At 44.5% G+C, this 23,599-nt stretch overlaps 1 protein-coding gene across 1 annotated transcript; it reads left to right on the top strand.

Moving 5' to 3' along the window:
• Window positions 1-1,129: 1,129 nt before the first annotated feature.
• On the top strand, window positions 1,130-23,599 carry LOC115164830 (guanine nucleotide-binding protein subunit alpha-14-like). The gene is made up of 7 exons (XM_029717671.1): window positions 1,130-1,471; window positions 20,934-21,118; window positions 21,297-21,451; window positions 21,925-22,053; window positions 22,177-22,303; window positions 22,722-22,875; window positions 23,145-23,599. The coding sequence occupies exons 1-7, from the start codon at window positions 1,348-1,350 to the stop codon at window positions 23,330-23,332; spliced, it is 1,062 nt and encodes a 353-aa protein (XP_029573531.1). The 5' UTR covers window positions 1,130-1,347; the 3' UTR covers window positions 23,333-23,599.

Genomic DNA, 23,599 nt, shown 5'->3' with positions numbered 1-23,599 from the left:
ACATAACAGTGCCTTAGTCTCCTTGTAACTACAGGTAACTGCCAAAATATTGGAAACACCATCTTAATAGGGCGTTGGGCCACCACGAGCCGCCGAAACAGCTTCAATCGGCCTTGGCATAGATTCTACAAGTGTCTGGAACTCTACTGGAGGGATGTGACACCATTCTTCCATGAAAAATTCCATAATTTTGTGTTTTTTTTAATGGTGGTGGAAACAGTGTCTGAGGCGCAGCTCCAGAATCTGTTCAATTGGGTTAAGATCTGGTGACACACACACACACACACACACACACACACACACTTTAAACCCCCTATGCTCCTCTGAGATCTCTTGTTCTAGCCATGGTAGCCAAAATAATGATGGGATGTTTTAATTGCTTAAATAACTCAGGAACCACACCTGTGTGAAAGCACCTGCTTTCAATTTACTCAACCTGGTCTCAGGGATAGACATAACATACTGTAGTAAATGTAAATCCTGGACACTAATTAGTATGATATATTACTTTTCATATGGTATGTATTAATTTGTGGATGCCCATCATCCATATCGTATGATATGTTACGAATTACAATTCGTATGTTATGTTATGAATTGCAATTCATGCAATATGTTACGAATTTTCAGAACACATGACATTTTACAAATTCCAATTTGTTGTGGCTAACGTTAGCTAGGTGGCAAACATTAGCGAGGCTTGGAGTTAGGGGTAAGGTTAGGGTTAGTAGTTAGGTTACTAAGTAGTTGCAAAGTTGCTAATTAGCTAAAATGCTAAAGTTTCCTTGATGAGATTCGAAAACACAACCTTTGGGTTACTAGATGTTCGCTAGGAGTTAAGGTAAGGGGTTAAGGTTAGGTTAAAGAGTTAAGGTTAGGGGAAGGGTTAGCTAACATGCTAAGTAGTTACAAAGTTGCTAAGTAGCTAAAATGGTCCATGATAGGATTTGAACATGCAACCTTTGGGTTGCTAGATGTTGGCAGTATATGCCCAACCATCCACCCCACTTTCACTTTCGCCATAAGTAATCTTCTGTTTTATGTAACCATACCAAAAATAACATATCATACTAATTTGAGTGTCCTGGATTTACCTTTACTATATTAGGTCTAGTCTACGAGACCAGGCTGATACACTTTGTATCCCTCATTTACTCAAGTGTTACCTGTATGTAACTATTCAGTCGGGCATCTACTGTGTGTAAGGCGCGTCCGTCCCCGCCACGCCCCCGTGGAGATGCGTCCTCCTACGACGGTGGAGTTCAGGATGTACCAGAGCGCCATGTAATAGTGACTGCTTCAATGATAATCATTGCTCGTTAATTTTACGCCTGCAAAGTTTGGTTAATGATGGCTGGATGTTGTATGTCGGCCGAGGAGAAGGATAATCACAGAATCAATCAGGAGATTGACAGGCAGCTGCGACAGGACAAGAAAGACTCGGGCAGTGAACTCAAACTGCTGCTATTAGGTGAGAGCTGTCACATCTGTCAAGAAGTGCACACTGCTTAGTGCATAGCCTAGGGTCCTAGGCTACTTAGGTAAAGCCTGGACCACACTTGTAAAATCAGGTGAGGAAGGGAGCAGTAGGCTATCAGAGTGTTGTAGACATACCAATTTAAAGTTAGAATAATAGTGATATATGTAGTAATATAATCCCAATACTGTGCAGACATGGGAGCGCATTCGTTTTAATATTATTTTACTTTAATTTGGTGTCGTCATAGCGGTGTCTGATTTATGCTCAGATTAGTTTAGGTGAAACAAATTTGCGCCTTTTTTCAATGTTGAATTGAAAGAAATTGATGGCCTCACGTTCACTGTCGACAAAGACTAATACTAACTATCTGGGAAGCTTTTAATTACGAGATTCTAGTGGCTTGCGTTGGGCCTTAGCCACAACGAAGTTTTTGTAGTCGCAGGTAGTTGGTGTACCGGAGTTATGCTCTCATGCAAAGCCATGCAAATACAGCCGCGAGTCTCATATCAGTTTTGCCTGATCAACTTTCCTCGAAAGTGTGCTCTAAACTCAAACACAAAAGGCTAGCATGAAAAAAGAAGGCTTGCAATGCACATGCCCATGATAACAACTCGTATTAAAATGTCATAAACACTGGATATTTTATGTTTCTACTCCCATAAGGGGATTCCTATGTCTTCACCTGTTAATTACAAAAAACGTTATAAAGCCATATTATCGTAAAGAATACATCCAAATTGATCATGTTTATAACTTGAATATCTTTGTTTGCCATATAGCCAACAAACATAGGCCTAGTTATGCTTTAAGTGAATACCTTGTTCTGTGCTCTCCTGTCCTGTGTGTGAGCCACTACAGTTGAAGTCGGAAGTTTACATACACCTTAGCCAAATATATTTAAACTCAGGTAACAATTCCTGACATTTAATCCTAGTAAAAATTCCCCGTCTTAGGTCAGTTAGGATCACCATGTCACGTCCTGACCAGCAGAGGGCGTATTGCTTAGTCTTGGTCAGGATGTGGCAGGTGGTTTGTTTGTTTAATGTTGTGTTGGTGATTGGGACTTCCAATTGAAGGCAGGTGTGTATAGTTGCCTTTGATTGGAAGTCCTATATAGGTGTGTGTGTTTGTCTTTGGGGTTGTGGGGAATTGTTCTTGCACTGCGTTTGCATAGCCTGTGAGACTGTCCATTTTGTGAGTATTATTTATTGTTTTGCTTTCCGGTGGATGCTTTGCCTTTTACCATTAAAAGAAAATGAGTATCCACAATACCGCTGCGCCTTGGTCCTTCTCTATCCAGTATGACATTTTCAGCAACGAGTACGACATATTTTGTGACACACCACCTCATTTTAAGAATGTGAAATGTCAGAATAATAGTAAAGAATGATTTATTTCAGCTTCTGCCCACAAATTTTCTATAGGATTGAGGTCAGGGCTTTGTGATGGCCACTCCAATACCTTGACTTTGTTGTCCTTAAGCCTTTTGGCCACAACTTTGGAAGTCTGCTTGGGGTCATTGTCTATTTGGAAGACCCATTTGCGACCAAGCTTTTAACTTCCTGACTGATGTCTTGAGATGTTGCTTCAATATATCCACATAAATTTCCTACCTCATGATGCCATCTATTTTGTTAAGTGCATCAGTCCCTCCTGCAGCAAAGCACCCCCACAACGTGATGCTGCCACCCCCGTGCTTCCCAGTTGGGATCGTGTTCTTCAGTTTGCAAGCCTCCCCCTTTTCCCTCCAAACATAACGATGGTCATTATGGCCAAAGAATCTTATTTTTGTTTCATCAGACCCAAGGACATTTTTCCAAAAAGTCCGATCTTTGTCCCCATGTGCAGTTGCAAACCATAGTCTGGCTTTTTTATGGTGGTTTTGGCGCAGTGGCTTCTTCCTTGCTGAGCGACATTTCAGGTTATGTCGATATAGGACTCATTTTACTGTGGATATAGATACTTTTGTACTTGTTTTCTCCAGCATCTTCACAAGGTCCTTTGCTGTTGTTCTGGGATTTATTTGCACTTTTCGCAATAAAAGTATGTTAATCTCTAGGAGACAGAACGCGTTTCCTTCCTGAGCGGTATGACGGATGCGTGGTCCCATGGTGTTTATACTTGCATACTATTGTTTGTACAGATAAACGTGGTACCTTCAGGCGTTTGGAAATTGCTCCCAAGGATGAGCCAGACTTGTGGAGGTCTACAATTTTTTTTCTGAGGTCTTGGCTGATTTGTTTTGATTTTCCAATGATGTCAAGAAAAGAGGCACTGAGTTTGAAGGTAGGCCTTGAAATACATCCACCACAGGTATACCTCCAATTGACTCAAATGATGTCAATTAGCCTATCAGAAGCTTCTAAAGCCATGACATCATTTTCTGGAATCTTCCAAGCTGTTTAAAGGCACAGTCAACTTAGTGTATGTAAACTTCTGACCCACTGGAATTGTGATACAGTGAAATAATCTGTCTGTAAACAATTGTTGGAAAAATTACTTGTGTCATGCACAAAGTAGATGTCCTAACCAACTTGCCAAAACTATAGTTTGTTAACAAGAAATTTGTGGAGTGGTTGAAAAACGAGTTTTAATGACTTCAACCTAAGTGTATGTTAACTTCCAATTTCAACTGTACATGTCCCTAAAGGTATCATTAGACCTGTGACTGGCCACAGTAAAACTCATGGGAGACATTCAGCACATGATGAAAAGGGTTTCTGGTCCAGATCTACACATGATCACCATGTGTATTGTAACACTTTCATATTGCACAGTCAAGGGGCTATTTTACAGTAATGGAATTAAGCTTTGACTCAGTTCTTTCACTTTGAAATGTATGCCAAACAAAAACCATTGATTTCAAAGTGTATCAAACCATACAACTCTACGCACAAGGACAATGTTTTACAATTTCCACTGACAAATGTACAAAAACTAATTTAGTGGAAGAACTGCGCAGATGCAAACTTTCGTAACGAAATCACTGTAAAATCTCCTTCAGGTTTTTATAAGACCACCTTTTCCAATACCTGCTCCGAATTAAGAGTTAAAGATGTCTGCAGAAAGAATGGGGTGTCAGCTATGACATGTCACCTTGTAGAGTATAGTTCAGCACAATACACTACATTATACTTGTTTTTACTGTACTACTGTATCATATTGGACTGTGCTCTACTTACTTTCCATTACTGTGGTGTACTGTACTTTACTGTGCTCTACTCACTGTACTATCTAAACTTGATTGGTTCAGATTTAGTCCTGTCTGTGGATGTTAATATCAAGGCCAGTATGAACTGACCAAATTTCAACTACTTTTCAATGTCCATGGATGTCCAGTGTCGGTCGTGCTCAGTTGGTGAGGATTCTGATTACAGTATGTGGAAAGAGAGGGAGGGGGCTTATGGGTCAGTGAGAGCTGGGAAAGGTGACATTAACTGGAGAGTGAGAGGCAGAAAGAGAGAGAGAGGGAGGGGTTGTCCAGATTGTTTTTAACAGTCTTGGTTTGACCACCAGATGACAGACAAAAAAACAGTTATGAGCTGAAAATAACAGTATGCCAGTGGTAGCAGGTGACCCACCTGTGGTTTGTCAATATTATGATTTCCCATTTTAGCCAATACAATTTCAGTAATTCCATTACAGATTTTGGGGTAATTGGTAATGGGTTTTAATCACTTTGTAATTTATAAACAAAATGTAATATCAATAAAATCACTATAGCTACTTGGTTGGTCTACCATTACTTGTTACTTCTGTGAACGTTCATTATCCTCCCACCTGTAATCGGCCTGTGTGTAGCTGGTGTAGAGGAGTCAGGCGAAGGAGAGCAGAAATGAGTAAGGAACGTGATTTACTCAAGGAATCAATAAAATACAACACAATAAACCAGCCCACAATAACGGACCATATACATACAAACAATCACTCACAAAAAACCATGGGGGAACAGAGGGTTAAATAATGAACAAGTATTTGGGGAATTGAAACCAGGTGTGTAAAACAAATGGAAAATGAAAAGTGGATCGGCGACGGCTAGAAGGCCGGTGACGTCGAATTCCGCCCGAACAAGGAGAGGGACCGACTTCGGCGGAAGTCGTGACAGTAGCGCCGACCTCGGGGACGACCCGGAGGACGAGGCGCAGGGCGATCTGGGGGGAGACGGTGGAACTCCCGCAGCAACGAAGGGTCCAGGACGTCCTCCACCGGCACCCAGCATCTCTCCTCCGGACCGTACCCCTCCCACTCCACGAGGTACTGAAGGCCCCTCGCCCGACGCCTCGAGTCCAGGATGGCTCGAACAGCATATGCCGGGGGCCCCTCGATGTCCAGAGGAGGTGGAGGAACCTTCCACACCTCAGACTCCTGGAGTGGACCAGCCACCACCGGCCTGAGGAGAGACACATGGAACGAGGGATTAATACGGTAATCTGGGGGAAGCAGTAACCTGTAGCATACCTCGTTCAGTCTCCTCAGGACTTTGAATGGCCCCACAAACCGCGGACCCAGCTTCCGGCAGGGCAGGCGGAGTGGCAGGTTTCGGGTCGAGAGCCAGACCTGGTCCCCCGGTGCGAACACCAGGGCCTCACTGCGGTGGCGGTCGGCGCTCACCTTCTGTCGCCTCACGGACCGTTGCAGATGCACATGAGCAGCGTCCCAGGTCTCCTCCGAGCGCTTAAAACATTCGTCCACCGCAGGAGCTTCGATCTGGCTCTGATACCAAGGTACCAGAACTGGCTGATACCCTAGTACGCACTAGAAAGGGGAGAGGTTAGTGCAGGAGTGGCGGAGTGAGTTTTGGGCCATCTCTGCCCAGGGGATGAACGCCGCAGAAACCTACCCACATCCTGGTTTACTCTCTCCACCTGCCCGTTACTCTCGGGGTGAAAACCTGAGGTGAGCCTGACTGAGACCCCCAGACGTTCCATGAACACCCTCCATACTCTGGACGTGAACTGGGGACCCCGATCCTCAGGCACCCCGTAGTGCCGGAAGACGTGAGTGAACAGAGCCTCCGCAGTCTGTAGGGCTGTAGGGAGACCGGGCAAAGGGAGGAGACGGCAGGACTTAGAAAACCGATCCACAACGACCAGGATCGTGGTGTTGCCCTGTGAGGGAGGAAGATCCGTCAGGAAGTCCATCGACAGGTGCGACCACGGCCGTTGTGGAACAGGGAGGGGTTGTAACTTCCCTCTGGGCAGGTGCCTGGGAGCCTTGCACTGGGCTCACACCAAGCAGGAGGAAACATAAACCCTCACGTCCTTGGCCAAGGTGGACCACCAGTACTTCCCACTAAGGCAACGCACCGTCCGACCGATGCCAGGATGACCAGAGGAGGGTGACGTGTGGGCCCAATAGATCAAACTGTCGCGGGCAGCAGACGGAACATACAGACGCCCAGCTGGACACTGGGGAGGAGTGGGCTCTGTGCGTAACACCCGCTCGATGTCCGCGTCCAACTCCCACACCACCGGTGCCACCAGGCAAGAGGCCGGAAGTATGGGAGTATGATCCATGGACCACTCCTCTGTGTCATACATCTGGGACAGTGCGTCTGCCTTAGCGTTCTGGGAACCTGGTCGGTAGGACAGAGTGAAAACAAAACGGGTAAAGAACATGGCCCACCTTGCCTGGCGAGGGTTCAGTCTCCTCGCCGCCCGGATGTACTCCAGATTGCGGTGGTCAGTTCAGATGAGAAAAGGGTGTTTAACCCCCTCAAGCCAATGTCTCCACGCCTTCAGAGCCTTGACAACAGCCAACAGCTCCCGATCCCCCACATCATAGTTTCGCTCCGCCGGGCTGAGCTTCTTCGAAAAGAAAGCACAGGGGCGGAGCTTCGGTGGCGTGCCCGAGCCCTGAGAGAGCACCGCTCCAATCCCAGCCTCGGACGCGTCCACCTCCACTATGAACGCCAAAGAAGGATCCGGATGAGCCAGCATGGGAGCCGAGGTAAACAGAGCCTTCAGGTGACCAAAAGCCCTGTCCGCCTCAGCCGACCACTGCAGTCGCACCGGTCCCCCCTTCAGCAGTGAGGTAATGGGAGCCGCTACCTTACCAAAACCCTGGATAAACCTCCGGTAGTAGTTGGCAAACCCTAGAAACCGCTGCACTTCCTTTACCGTGGTGGGAGTTGGCCAATTACACACGGCAGAAATGCGGTCACTCTCCATCTCCACCCCTGAAATGGGATGGCCCCTCCTCCGGTCGCCCTAAGTGCAGCACCTCCCAACTCCATGGGCGTCGGAGCGGAGGTGCTGGGGGATGGAATTGACAGGCCCCGATTCAGACGTCCGCGGGCAGTCAGCAGGTTGTCCAGCCGGATGGACAGGTCCACCAGCTGGTCCAACGTGAGGGTGGTGTCTTGGCAGGCCAACTCCTGATGAATGTCCTCGCGCAGACTGCACCGGTAGTGATCGATCAGGGCCCTGTCGTTCCATCCTGCGCTGGCGGCCAGGGTCCGGAAGTCCAATGCAAAATCCTGCGCGCTCCTTGTCCCCTGCCTCAGGTGGAACTGTTGTTCACCCGCCGTCAAAAACTGCCTGAAAGCGGCGGGTGAACTCTGCGTAATGGTCCAAGAGGCAGGAGACGAGGGCGGACACACTCTCATGTCCCGAAGGAGCCGGGTGGATGGTCGCCAGGTAGAGCTCCAGCTGTAGTAGGAATCCCTGGCATCCGGCAGCCGTCCCATCATACTCCCTCGGGAGCGCGAGCCGAATCCCACTGGGACTGGGTGAAGGAGGGGTGGACAGTGGGGTCGACGGTAGTGGGGCTGGAAATCCTCCTCCTCTCTCCCAACGATCCATCGTCTGCAGCACGTGATCCATGGCGGTGCCCAGACGTTGCAACATGGTCGCGTGCTGCTGGACGCGCTCTTCTACCGCCACAGGGAAGGCGTCTGCTCCTGCTGACTCCATTCGTCTGGTGAGTGATTCTGTAATTGGCCTGTGTGTAGCTGGTGAGGAGGAGTCAGGCGCAGGGCAGCAGAAATTAGTAAGGAACATAATTTACTCAAGGAATCAATAAAATACAACACAATAAACTAGCCCACAATAACGGACCGTATACATACAAACAATCACTCACAAAAAACCATGGGGGAACAGAGGGTTAAATAATGAACAAGTAATTGGGGAATTGAAACCAGGTGTGTAAAACAAAGACAAAACAAATGGAAAATGAAAAGTGGATCGGCGATGGCTAGAAGGCCGGTGACGTTGACCGCCGAACGCCGCCCGAACAAGGAGAGGGACCGACTTCGGCGGAAGTTGTGACACCACCTCATGTATTTGTTTTGATGAGGGAGAGAAATTAGAACATACTTTGGTCATGTAGTGTATGTGGACACCTGCCCGTTGAACATTCCAAAATCATTGCCATTAATATGGAGTTGGTTCCCCCTTTGCTGCTATAACAGCCTCCACTCTTCTCGGAAGAATTTGCACTAGATGTTGGAACATTGCTGTGGGGACTTGCTTCCATTCAGCCACAAGAGCATTAGTGAGGTCAGGCACTCGCAGTTGGCGTTCCAATTCATACCAAAGGTGTCAGGGCTCTGTGCAGTCCAGTCAAGTTCTTCCACACTGATCTCAACAAACCATTTCTGTATGGACCTTGCTTTGTGCATGGGGCATTGTTATGCTGAAACAGGAAAGGGCCTTCCCCAAACTGTTGCCACAAAGTCGGAAGCATAGAATCGCCTAGAATGTCATTGTATGCTGTAGCGTTAAGATTTCCCTTTGTGGGGGCCTAGCCCGAATCATGAAAAACAGCCCCAGACCATTAGTGTATTCCCGGCGTCCACCAAACCCAGATTTGTCCGTCGGACTGCCAGATGGTGAAGTGTGATTCATCACTCCAGAGAATGTTTCCACTGCCCCAAAGTACAATGGCGGCGAGCTTTACACCACTCCAACTGATGCTTGGCGTTGCGCATGGGGATCTTAGGCTTGTGTGCAGCTGCTCGGCCATGGAAACCCATTTCATGAAGCTCCCGACAAACAGTTATTGTGCTGACGTTGCTTCCAGAGGTAGTTTGGAACTCGGTAGTGAGTGTTGTAACCGAAGATCGACGATCTTTACGCGCAATGCGCTTCAGCACTCGCTGATCCCTTTCTGTGAGCTTGTGGGGCCTACCACTTTGCTGCTGAGCCGTTGTTGCTCCTAGATGTTTACACTTCACAATAATAGCACTTACAATTGACCAGGGCACCTCTAACAGGGCAGAAATTTGACAAACTGACAAACTGTAAAGGTGGCACCCTATGACGGTGCCAAGTTGAAAGCCAGTAAGGCCATTCTACTGCTAGTGTTTGTCTATGGAGATTGCATGGCTGTGTTCTCAATTTTATACACCTGTATACAACGGGTGTGGCTGAAATAGCCAAATCCACTATTTTGAAGGGGTGTCCATAGGGTTGCACATTTTGGGGAATATTCAGAGGTTGGAACTTTCCGTGGGAATTGACAGGAATATATGGGAATTAACAGAAATATGTAAATTAATATTAATACCATTTAAATGTAGATGTTTTTTGCATTGGATATATTTACCATATCATATGGAGACAGAAACATAAATGTTTTACCTCATCATAAGTAGACATAATTGCAAATTATTAAATCCTAATAGAAATTTAAAAAAAACTATTTGAACTTTAATTAAATGAGTTGACTATTCACATGGGATGATTTCACTGAACAACAAAAGAAAGGGAATACTGAATGATCCATCGCATCTCCCAAAAACGTTTTCAACATAAAATGAGTCTAGAAACGAAAGCTTTGGTTGTCTTCCTCTCAGGCTTCCATGTCTTCTCCCTGGACCTCCTCAATATCCACCTCTTCAACATTAGACTCTGAGGCCTCATCTTCAATGTCACTTTCCAACCTTGTTGAGGATGGCTCGTTGTCAGACTCAAAAAGCCTCAAATTTGCCTGGACGGACACCAATTTTTCAACCCTTGTATTGGTCAGCCTGTTGCGTCAGCCAGTTGTGCTCTGAGGCGGCTGATGTTGGTGAGATTTGGAGGATGATGGAGGCAACAGGGGAAATAGCCTCAGATCCACAAAGTCCCTTCCACCAGGTGGCTGATGAGATACGTTGGCACGACTGCCATATGGCATCTCCATCCCAAAGCCCTTGCTTGGAAGTGTACTTCGCCAGACTGCCAAGAACATTGCCTCATTCAGGCCAAGGTGGCGAGACATGGTAGTGATGATACCATATGCCTTGTTGATCTCTGCACCAAACAGGATGCTCTTGCCAGCATACTTGGCATACTTACAACATGTATGCTGCGGCGTGTATGGGCTTCAGGCAGAAGTCTTCACGCTTTTTGATGTATTTCAGAACTGCAGTTTCCTCTGCTTGGAGCAACAGTGAAGTGGGCAGGGCAGTACAGATTTGTCTTACATCGGCAAGTAGAGTCTGAACATCAGACAGCATGGCATTGTCTCCCTCAATCCGTGTAACGGCTACTGCTATAGGTTTCAGGCTGCTTACCACTCTCTCCCAAAATACATCATCCAGGAAGATCCTCTAGATGGGGCGGTCCATATCGGCAGACTGTGATATGGCCATTTCTTGGAGAGACTCCTTCCCCTCCAGGAGACTGTCAAACATGATGACAACACCACCCCAACAGGTGTTGCTGGGCAGCTTCAATGTGGTGCTCTTATACTTCTCACTTTGCTTGGTAAGGTAGATTGCTGCTATAACTTGATGACCCTTCACATACTTAACCATTTCCTTGGCTCTCTTGTAGTGTGTCCTTGAGGAGCAGATTCAATGCATGAGCAGCACAGCCAATGGGTGTGATGTGAGAGTGGGACTCCTCCACTTGATTTCAATACAGTCTGCTTTCACTATGATTTGCTTGACCTTCACTTGAACTCTGCATCCAGCAAATGAGTAGATAAAGCATGTCTGGTTGGAGGGGTGTATGCTGGGTGAAGAACATTCAGAAATCTCTTCCAATACACATTGCCTGTGAGCATCAGAGGTGAACCAGTTGCATACACAGCTCGAGCAAGACATTCATCAGCATTTCTCTGACTACGTTCCTCCGTTGAGTCAAACAAACTTCTGATTCTAGGAGGACAATGAGCTCTTGCTATCAATAAGGTGTCTGATTCATCAATTTAATCTCGAATAGAACTAGAGGGACTTTTGTCAGAGGTTGCTTGTTGTGAGCGCTGAGGGAACTTTATGCACTTGGCCAGATGATTCTGCATCTTTGTTTCATTCTTCACATATGATTTGGCACAGTACTTGCAAATGTACACAACTTTTCCTTCTACATTAGCTGCAGTGAAATGTCTCCACACATCAGATAGTGCCTGTGGCATTTTCCTGTAAAGATTAGATTTTTTTTTTGTAAAAAAACCCCAAATACAATTCCATGAACAGATAAATAGTTAAGCAGTTAGATTAATTCTTACATCTAGACGTTCCGCTAGCGGAACACCTGCTCCAATATCCAATGATGGGCGGGGCGCGAAATACAAACTCCTCTAAAATCCGAAAACTTCCATTTTTCAAACATATGACTATTTTACACCATTTTAAAGACAAGACTCTCCTTTATCTAACCACACTGTCCGATTTCAAAAAGGCTTTACAGCGAAAGCAAAACATTAGATTATGTCAGCAGAGTACCCAGCCAGAAATAATCAGACACCCATTTTTCAAGCTAGCATATAATGTCACAAAAAACAAAACCACAGCTAAATGCAGCACTAACCTTTGATGATCTTCATCAGATGACAGCCCTAGGACATTATGTTATACAATGCATGCATGTTTTGTTCAATCAAGTTCATATTTATATCAAAAAACAGCTTTTTTACATTAGCATGTGACGTTCAGAACTAGCATACCCACCGAAAACTTCCGATGAATTTACTAAATTACTCACTATAAACGTTCACAAAAAAACATAACAATTATTTTAAGAATTATAGATACAGAACTTCTTTATGCAATCGCCATGTCCGATTTTAAAATAGCTTTTCGGTGAAAGCACATTTTGCAATATTCTCAGTAGATAGCCCAGCCATCACGGCTAGCTATTTAGACACCCACCAAGTTTAGCACTCACCAAAGTCCGATTTACTATAAGAAAAATGTTATTACCTTTGCTGTCTTCGTCAGAATGCACTCCCAGGACTTCTACTTCAATAACAAATGTTGGTTTGGTTCCAAATAATCCATAGTTATATCCAAATAGCGGCGTTTTGTTCGTGTGTTCAAGACACTATCCAAATGGTAAAGAAGGGTTACGAGCACGACGCATTTCGTGACAAAAAATTTCGAAATATTCCATTACCGTACTTCGAAGCATGTCAACTGCTGTTTAAAATCAATTTTTATGCTATTTTTCTCGTAAAAAAGCGATAATATTCCGACCGGGAGTCGTTGTATCCGTTCAAAGACGAAAGAATAAAAACATGGGGTCGTCTCGTGCACGAGCCTGAGTCCCATTGTCCGCTGATAAACCACTTAGCAAATGCGCTAATGCTTTTCAGCCAGGGCCTGGAATTACGTCATTCAGCTTTTTCCCGGGTTCTGAGAGCCTATGGGAGCCGTAGGAAGTGTCACATCATGCCAGAGATCCCCTGTTTTTGTTAGAGATGATCAATAAGGCCATGAAATGGTCAGAGAGAGCGCTTCCTGTTTGGAATCTTCTCAGGTTTTGGCCTGCCAAATGAGTTCTGTTATACTCACAGACACCATTAAAACAGTTTTAGAAACTTTGGAGTGTTTTCTATCCAAAACTAATAATTATATGCATATTCTAGTTTCTGGGCAGGAGTAATAATCAGATTAAATCGGGTACGTTTTTTATCCGGCCGTGAAAATACTGCCCCCTAGCCATAAGAGGTTAACTCCTTTGTAAGATAAATGTTTTAAAATGCAACATGTATGGAAACAGGTGAATTAACACTCCTCAGATAGCAGACTCAAGCAAGCTAAAACACACATGGTAGCAAAAGCTAACTAGCAGAAATTGTTAAAAAGTTAGAAATGATTTAAACACACTTTGCTGTAGGCTACTATTTACTAGTTAACAAAAAATGATGTATGTCATGTAAAATATATTCACCCCACCCAGTATTGTAATCAAAACTTACCAGAAAGCATGTAGTCCTAAGCGAAGACAGTGTAGTAGTGGGCTCAATAGCATCTCATTAGTGTGCAAGATGTTGAGAATCAGCTGTACATGTGATGGAAGAATGCACTGTGCATGCAGAGGGTTGCAATTCCATTGAATTGTGACATATTTTGGTTAAACTATCCCCAAGACCTAGAATTATGTGTATCCCACAAAAAAGGTTCACTGTTATAAGCTAACCTTTTTTGATGAATTTAAGCAAAATTCCGAAAACCATAGAAAATTTCTGGAAATTTACCGTACATTTTCCGACCCATTTTCCGACCCTACATTTTCCGACCCTATTAGTTGGCAGGGGTCTTTACGGCAACATTATTGTGTATTTCTGATACCTTTTAAGACTTTTTCTGGTATGTTTTCTAAGAGCACTGTTCTTTCTGTTTTTATCTAGAAATCAAAACCTTTACTTTTTGGGAAAATGGTTGGAAAATGTATCTATGCCTTCACTTCCCAAAAATATAGTCTTAGCTGTCATTTGACACACAATTTAATATTATCCTATGAACTTGTTGGTGCTCGATGGGAATTCCCCAAGGTAAGTGAACCACCACTGTTTTACACCAGCATCCGCTACAGCCTCCTCATGCTTCAGTGAGAGACTATACAGACTCTGTCACAGGGCTTTGTGTAGGCTACTGTCCTCACACCTCCTAAGAAAGAGGAAGTGTAGGTGTGTGTGTCTGTTCCTGTGGTCAATGGGGCAGGCTGGGTGGTTATGGTAATGTCTAATGCCTACAGCTAAATACTCCTCTGAGTGGGAGAGAGGCCAGCTGGGCAGACAGTCAGAGAGACAGACAGACAGAGAAACTGACTGGTGGTGGTAACCACATGGGTAATGGTATGGTAAATCAAATCAAATTGTATTGGTCACATACACATGTTTAGCAGATGTTATTGCGGGTGTAGTGAAATGCTTGTGTTTCTAGCTCCTACAGTGCAGTAATATCTAACAAGTAATATCTAACAATTTCACATACCCCAAAGAGAAGCCATGGATTACAGGCAACATTTCTATGTCACATAATGGCGCCGGAGAAGGCAGATGTTTTATGTGTCCCCAACCGATTGTGTTTTTTTGTTCGTTTATTTGTGTTTTTTGTAACTTATTTTTGTACTTATTTTGTACATAATGTTGCCGCTACCATCTCTTCTGACCGAAAATGTCACAGATTATGTCGTGGTGTTGTAGAGAGGACCAAAATGCAGCAGAGTTGTGGATACTCATTTTCTTTTAATTAAAAAAAAGAGGAGTAAGGCATCCACTGGAAAAACAATACACTAAATGATACTCACGACAGGACCAGTCTCACAGGCATACAAAAACGCAGTGCAAGAACAACTACCCACAAAACCAAGTGACAAACATACTCCTACATATATGACTCCCAATCAGGAACAACGATCCCCAGCTGTTCCTGATCAGGAGTCACAAGACCAACACAGAACATTCACACACACAAGACTGCCACGTCCTGACCCCAAAACTACTACAACGGCTCCATCTGCTGGTCAGGACGTGACAGAAAATAACTTCTGGACATCAGTACTCCAATTACTCACCACGGACTGGCAGAATCCTTTTTTCCTTTGAGGAGCCCGACGTGAACGATATACTGCTTTCTTGGGAACAGGCCCAGATCCTCGTGATTTGCGTGAAGAGGAGGCCAAGAAAAAGGGGCCAAAGGGCGGGCTGAGAATTCGTAGGCGATCGAATAAACCCCCACTTCCTTCCATTCTGCGAGCAAACGTGCAATCTCTGGAGAATAAAATAGATGACCTACGCGCAAGATTAAACTACCAACGGGGCACTCAAAACTGTAATATCTTATGCTTCACCGAGTCGTGGCTGAACAGCTGGCTGGTTATACACTGTACCGGCAGGATAGAACAGCAGCGTCTGGTAAGACAAAGGGCGGGCGGGCTATGTATTTTTGTAAATAACAGCTGGTGCACGACATCTAAGGAAGTCTCGAGCTATTGCTCGCCTGAGGTAGAGTATCTCATGATAAGCTGTAGACCACACTATCTACCTATAGAGTTTTCATCTGTATTTACTTTTCGTAGCTGTTTACATACCACCACAGTCAGAGGCTGGCACTAAGACAACATTGATAGTATAGCTGTATTCCACCATAAGCAAACAAGAAAATGCTCACCCAGAGGCGGCTATCCAAGTAGCCGGGGACTTTAACGCAGGGAAACTTAAATCTGTTTTACCACATTTATATCAGCATGTTAAATGTGCAACCAGAGGAAAAAAAACTCTGGACCACCTTTACTCCACACACAGACGCATACAAAGCTCTCCCTCGCACTCCATTTGGCAAATCTGACCATAATTCTATCCTCCTGATTCCTGCTTACACTCAAACTAAAGCAGGACGCACCAGTGACTGTTCAGGACTGTTTTGCTAGCACAGACTGGAATATGTTCCGATATTCTTCCGATGGCATTGAGGAATACACCACATTAGTCATTGGCTTCATCAATAAGTGCATCGATGACGTGGTCCCCACAGTGACCGTACATACATACCCCAACCAGAAGCCATGGATTACAGGCAACATCCTCACTGCCGCTTTCAAGGAGCGGGACTCTAACCTGGAAGCTTATAAGAAATTCCGCTATGCCCTCCGACGAACCATCAAACAGGCAAAGTGCCAATACAGGACTAAGATCGAATCGTACTACACCGGCTCTGATGCTCGTCGGATGTGGCAGGTCTTGCAAACCATTACAGACTACAAAGGGAAGCACAGCCGAGAGCTGCCCATTGACACGAGCCTACCAGATGAGCTAAACTACTTCTATGCTCGTTTTGAGGCAAATGGCCCATGAAACCTGCATGAGAGCATCAGCTGTTCCTGAAGACTGTGTGATCACGCTCTCCGCAGCCGATGTGAGTAAGACCTTTAAACAGGCCAACATTCACAAGGCCGCAGGGCCAGACGATTTACCAGGATGTGTACTGCGAGAATGCGCTGACCAACTGGCAAGTGTCTTCACTGACATTTTCAACCTCTCCCTGTCCGAGTCTGTAATACCAACATGTTTTAAGCAGACCACCATAGTGTCTGTGCCCAAGATCAGGCCTTGATAATGGAGTTGGAGCTGTGCGTGACCACTCAGTCATGGGTGAACAGGGAGTACAGGAGGGGGCTGAGCATGCATCCTTGTGGGGCCCCAGTGTTAAGGATCAGCAAAGTGGAGGTGCTGTTTCCTACCTTCACCACCTGGGGGCGGCACGTCAGAAAGTCCAGGACCCAGTTGCACAGGGCGGGGTTCAGACCCAGGGCCTTGAGCTTGATGATGAGCTTGGAGGGTACTATGGTGTTGAATGCTGAGCTATAGTCAATGAACAGCATTCTTACACTTGTGAGGCCCATTTTTAAGGTATTTGTGACCAACGTATGCATATCTGTATTCCCAATCGTGAAATCTACAGATTAGGGCCTAATTAATTCATTTAAATTGACTGATTTCCTTATATGAACTGTAACTCAGTAAAATATTAGAAATTGTTGCATGTTGTGTTTATATTTTTTGTTCAGTGTGTGTGTATATATGGGTAATTCATATTATCTTTCAGGTGTGAATGCCCTAATGAATGAATTTAAGTTTGTATGTTACAAAAAATGTATATAACTCATTGTATTTATTTGGAAAACTACATGCACATTCTAATCTCAATTGCAAAATGGATGGATCAACCCATCTTCAGTAAAGCGTTTAAAACATAAATAAATAGAACATTTATATTGTATCTCTATGGCTTATTAGGTCATGAGGGTAAGTGCAAACGCCAGCTCCCTCTCTGACTGCTTTGGTCAGTTATACATGCTCTCTCTTTGATTGGTCAACTTAATATTCACAAGTGCCTATGGCCTCTGATTGGTCATTGTCAGGCACAAGTCCCTGCCCATTATGTCTAGTGGGGGGGATCTGTGTGGGGTGGTGGCTTATTGAGTACACACTTTCATGTTGTTCTCATTAGAATATTGACTGGCTAGTTTTTGAAAGTAAAATTCATTAAATGTTTTAAAGCCTATGTACAGATGTCTGCAAATACAGTTTCCTTAGCAACAACTCATTTATTTGGTTTTAGTCTCTTGGAAACCCCCTAGAGCTCAACACATACAGGCACACTGTCCAATTACCTTGAAGAAGCATTTTCGAAGTCCATAGTCTTCCAAGGGTAGCTGAAAATGAATGTCTGGAAGGAGGGTGTGTGTTTCAGTGTGGTGCATTGGTGTTTAAGTCTTCATAGGAGACTAAAGACAGAGGAGACCCAGCAACAGAGAAACTGTGTTCTGTACCTGTTGGGGTCTGGTGTTTGTTGGCAACAATTATCCATGCTGACATGTTTAAATCCTCAGTGGCTCCAGAAATTGTGAATACATGGTGGCCAGGAATGAGCCTGTCTGACTTCCTCTCAGAAACAACGCAAAAAAGATTGCTGACCAACCTGGTCTCGGAGCATTTCATATATATGTACGTAAATCCGAGACAGTCCATTTAGTGTGATATGTTACTATATTATGTCTAGTCTATGAGACCAGGCTGAGCTGACCCCCTCTTTAAACAGCACACTTCTTAGGAACAGCCTCACTCTTCATCTATTTTTCACCTCGCCTATCCCGGTGATTTCCTCTGAACTAACAATCTGGTGGGTCATTTGATTTTTTATTTTTTTATCCTTATTTAACTAGGCAAGTCAGTTAAGAAATTCTTATTTACAATAACGGCCTACCCCGGCCAAACCCTCCGCTAACGACGCTGGGCCAATAGTGCGCCGCCCTATGCTGCCCTACCAAGCGAAAAGGCAGTAACTGCTCATAGCGTGGAACTGAGAAAAATTGCTTTTATTTACCTTGGTTTCACAGTAACTTTATGCAGTTACTGCTAACAAGACCCCCATTTTCTCCAAAACACAATACGAGGCAGGATACTTGTCCACATGATTAAGCATGTATTTAATGTATAAAAAAATGCCATTAACTCATTTTCAACCAAATTAGCAGTTACTGCCTTTTTGCTTGGTAGGGCAGTATGGGACTCCCGATCACGGCCGGTTGTGATACAGCCCGGGATTGAACCAGGGTCTGTAGTGACGGCTCTAGCACTGAGATGCAGTGCCTTAGACGCTGCACCACTCAGGTGGGTCATTCCACCTCAAAACGCACAAGAAAGAGGGTTGACACCCACCATCTCACATTGTGCTGAAATCGTTTCTGTGGTTAGAAACAAATGAGATTATCATTCCTGAAACATTATTTTGTTGAAATGTAATTTGATCTCTGAGAAATTAGGAAAATGAATTGCACCCAAATTGGCCATTTTAATTAAAAATATTCATATAATCTTCAATAAATATAGTACCCAACATCCGATTTGGACCATAATTCTTCCTAACAATGAGTAAGACGAGGAGTCCAATAAAATGAAAACCAATAGCTTTTGCTCATGATAAAATAAATTGTTTGGTCATCCTCACAATTCAAGCCAGTCCTCCATGAAAGCAATTCAGTTTGTCCTTCACTTAGGCTTAATATGTGTCCAGGAAAAAGCTCATGCTCAGCCCAGTTCAAGTTCTTCTCTGTCCTGGCACCCCAATGGTGGAACCAGCTTCCCCCTGAAGCTAGGTCAGCAGAGTCCCTGCTCATCTTCCAAAAATATCTGAAACCCTACCTTCAAATAGTATCTTGAATAATCCCCCCCCCATAAAAACCTTTTCGTGAACTAACTCACACTTTCTTTCTACGTTTGCTGATAGCTACTATTTTGAGTAAAAATGTACTTACTGTGATATGTGGTTGTCCCACTTATCTGTAAGTCGCTCTGGATAAGAACGTCTGCTAAATGACTAAAATGGAAAATATATAAAAAATCCCAAACACACACTGTATAGAGTTTTTTAATGGTATTGGGTTGGGTTTTAATGGTAAATGTCACTAATCAAACTACAGAGATATTTTCTAATCATGTTATTGAAAAACATTATCATCAAATATTTTATTATGGTTGTCACAACATTTTAGGCATAGCCTATTTCTCCCAATTTTTGGGCTTGTTGGAAAATGAGAATTGCACCATAGAGCTGCCAGTTGTTGGACTATTCAAAGAGCTGGGTTGAAGTATTAGGTTGCTAAGAGAAGGACAAATGTAATTGCTTTCATGGAGGACTGGCTTGACCACACAATTTATTTTCATCATGAGCAAAAGCTATTGGTTTTGTACCCAAAGCTGCAAAGAAAATGTGATCAATTTAATAAATGCAAGCGACCAGAAAAATGTATGAAAGGGTGTGGCAGTAGCAGGAACAGTGGCATTTAGTGGACAAAACCTAGTATTTTCACACTAATTTATGCTAAATAATGCTAACTACTTCAATTGCTAATTTCTCTAAACAGGGGAAAAAAACATGACCAGATTAACAGGTAATACATTACAAAGGATGAAGAAGCAAAAGTCCAAGCCGCACCATACTACTTGTCAGACATAGAGAACTGATACTGGTTGTTGGGTGGGATGTGGGGGGTCCGTGGGTGGCTTTTAACTATTTTATTGGATTCCTCATGTCTTACTCAATGGAACGAAGACGTTTGGTCCAAGTCAGATGTTGGGTCCTATATTTGCTTATATTTGGGCTCCCGAGGGCGCAGCGGTCTAAGGCACTGCATCTCAGTGCTAGAGGTGTCACTACAGACTGCCTGGTTCGAATCCAGGCTGTATCACAAGCGGCAGTGATTGGGAGTCCCATAGGGCGGAGCATAATTGGCCCAGCGTTGTCTGGGTTTGGCTGGGGTAGGTCATTGTAAATAAGAATTTGTTCTTAACTGACTTGCCTAGTTAAAAAAATATATATATATATATTCTGGTAGTCACTCCGTTTCAGAAAAACAAAATGTTTTGTGTCCATAACAGACAGGTTCTGTTATGGTGGTAGAGGTCCATTTAGGTTCTGTTAAGGACCCTTGTCAAGGATCTCTCCAGGATCCAGATCTAGAGCTCACATCACAATAGTTATTGTATCCATGGAGATGTTGTTCTTGGTCACTGACCAGGCCAAGAAATTCGAAGGAGCTGGCAGGAGAAGCCGGGAAAGGAGATCGAGAATGTGTGCGTGTTTAAATGTGAATAGGGCTGTAATAGGTGATTATGGATTTTGGTTTGTTTGTCCAGATGCTATCCTTGTCTGGATATAGTGCCTCGCACTTCTTCAATTACCCATATATTCCTTCCTTCCTTCCCCATCCTCACCCCTCTCCCCTTTTACCAGGTACTGGAGAGAGTGGGAAGAGCACCTTCATTAAACAGATGAGAATCATCCATGGCGCCGGCTACTCAGAGGAGGACAAGCGAGGCTACACCAAGCTGGTGTACCAGAACATCTTCACTGCCATGCAGTCCATGATCCACGCCATGGAGACCCTCAACATCCCCTTCTTGGAGGCCCAGAATAAGGCAAGAATCCCAGCCACATCACACCTCAGGTCTGCTTCCGCACCAGCTGATCACGGAGCCAAGGACTTTTCCAAAAATAAACTCAATTTTAGTTTTAATTTGTGAAGCGTTTTAAAGCATTTTGCCTTGCGTGCCCTAATGAACACCCCAACCATATTGTTTGCTCCCTCCCTCCCAGGGCTATGCCAGCATGTTGAGTGAGGTGGAGGTGGATATGGTGAATGATCTGGAGAGAGGCCATGTGGACGCCATCAGGAGCCTGTGGAGGGACGGTGGAGTGCAGGAGTGTTATGCCCGCCGCAGGGAGTACCAGCTATCTGACGCCGCCAAATAGTGAGTAGACATAAGTCATAGGGCAGGAGTTTTTCTTAACCTGATAATGATCAGGAAAACCACAGGCCCTGGTTATGGGCTATAACTAGGGCCTGGAGTTTTCCTGGTCAGGTAACAAAGACCACATCTCTATTGACAAAAGTAATTACACTATAATGTAAGACTGCAAAGCCGTTCAAAGAACCTTAATTAAAGATGAAATCTGTGCTGCTGCAATTGTTTCCCCCTGCATGTCCTGGTAGAGAACAAAATCAATCTTCACACTGGAATGTAAATTTGCTGCCAGCATGCTGTTATTACATGGACAATGTTAAGACTCTAGCTGAGTCTTTCTCAGGACTCTCTTTTGGGGGGCAAATGCTGTACCAGTCTGAAGTTTTTAATTCGTTGTTTGTAGTATCGTTGTTCTTTTTTTTTCTCTGGGTGATCACACAATTTCCATAAACATGTTATTTTTATGCTGTGTTGTTCAGTTATCTGAGTGATCTGGACCGGATCGCAAAGGCCTCCTACCTTCCCACTGAGCAGGACATCCTGAGGGTCCGAGTGCCGACCACGGGAATCATCGAGTACCACTTTGACATGGAAGAAGTAATCTTCAGGTGAGGGGAAACTTTGGTTCTGTCAATGGTTCTGGCACCTTCTCCAATCTCAACTGAGCACATGTTTTGAGGAAACACTTATCACCAACAAGCAACGCTCCTAACATTGGCTTGATGTGACAGGATGGTGGATGTGGGGGGTCAGAGGTCAGAGAGGAGGAAGTGGATCCACTGCTTTGAGAACATCACGTCCATCATTTTCTTGGCCGCGCTCAGCGAATACGACCAGGTGCTGGCTGAATGTGACGAGGTGAGCTCCCCGTCAGTCAGAGCAGTGTTCAGGCACTGGACATTTTACTGATACACCTGTGGGCCACATCCATGAGCAAACATGCTGTTGTGTAAAATTGGCAAATAAAAATCAATTGTATCTCACACATTATGTGAGATTATAAACTGGGTGGCTTGAGTCCTGAATTCTGATTGGCTGAAAGCCATGGTATATCAGACCGAATACCACAGGTATGACCAAAAAAATGTAGTTATACTGCTCTAATTACATTGGGAAAAAGTTTAAAATTGCAATAAGGCTCCTCGGGGGTTTGTGATATATGGCCAATATACCCTCAGCCGTGGTGTATTGACCATATACCACACCTCCTCTGGCCTTATTGTTTAAGTATGGGCTTTCATATCCGCTTACTATACATGCATTGTCTTTCCCCTAGAACTGTATGGAGGAGAGCAAAGCACTCTTTAAGACCATCGTCACATACCCCTGGTTCCAGCAATGTTCTGTCATCCTATTCCTTAACAAGACCGACATCCTAGAGGAGAAGATTACACGCTCCCACCTTGTTAACTACTTCCCAGAATACACCGGTAAGCTCTAGTAGTGTTTGTGTGACCGCTATTCTTATCAGTATAGTAAGAGAACCCATTAGTTAACACACATGACCAACCAGGTATCAAACCCAGATGGCCACATGACTCAATGCCATGTTAGCCCACTGAGCTAAAGCCTAGGCATTCGTTCTGGGAGCTAACACAGGTTTTCAGGTCTCAAGCAAGGTTACTCATCACATGAGGGTAGTTCACCGAAAAACCTCCGCTACGCATGCACACGCCATAACTAAAGCTGTTGTTTCCAGGGCCGCAGAATGACCCTAAAGCAGCCAGGGAGTTCATCCTGAAGATGTACCAGGAGCAGAACCGAGACAGAAAGACTGTTTACTCCCACTTCACCTGTGCCACTGACACGGAGAACATCCGCTTTGTCTTTGCGGCTATCAGAGAGACCATCATCAAAAATCACCTCAAGGACTTCGCCATTATTTAGAGGAGAGCTAAGACTCCTGTGAGGTTAGGAGACATCTAGCCTGGTACTAGATCTGTAGCATGTGCTCGAGAGACAACTCCTCTAACTGTCATTGACATGAGTTGGTTAAAGCACATACAGATCTAGGATCAGGCTTTGAGACTTGAGAGTATATGTATAGGGTTAAGTTGGAACTTTAGATTGTTGCGGTAGAAGAAAATGCTTTGACTGCAAGATTTGTAGCATGGGTTGGAACCAGTTCAGGGAACAGAACCGAAAACTGGAAAA

This window comes from Salmo trutta, chromosome 27, assembly GCF_901001165.1.
Source record: "Salmo trutta chromosome 27, fSalTru1.1, whole genome shotgun sequence".
Taxonomy (NCBI): Eukaryota; Metazoa; Chordata; class Actinopteri; order Salmoniformes; family Salmonidae; genus Salmo; species Salmo trutta.
This window is presented reverse-complemented; position numbering and strand designations above follow the sequence as displayed.

Coding starts and splice junctions, on each gene's coding strand:
- LOC115164830 (XM_029717671.1), top strand. CDS start 1,348: ATGATGGCTGGATGTTGTATGTCGGCCGAGGAGAAGGATAATCACAGA. Junction 21,452..21,924: donor CTATCTGACGCCGCCAAATA/GTGAGTAGACAT, acceptor TGTGTTGTTCAG/TTATCTGAGTGATCTGGACC. Junction 22,876..23,144: donor CTACTTCCCAGAATACACCG/GTAAGCTCTAGT, acceptor TGTTGTTTCCAG/GGCCGCAGAATGACCCTAAA.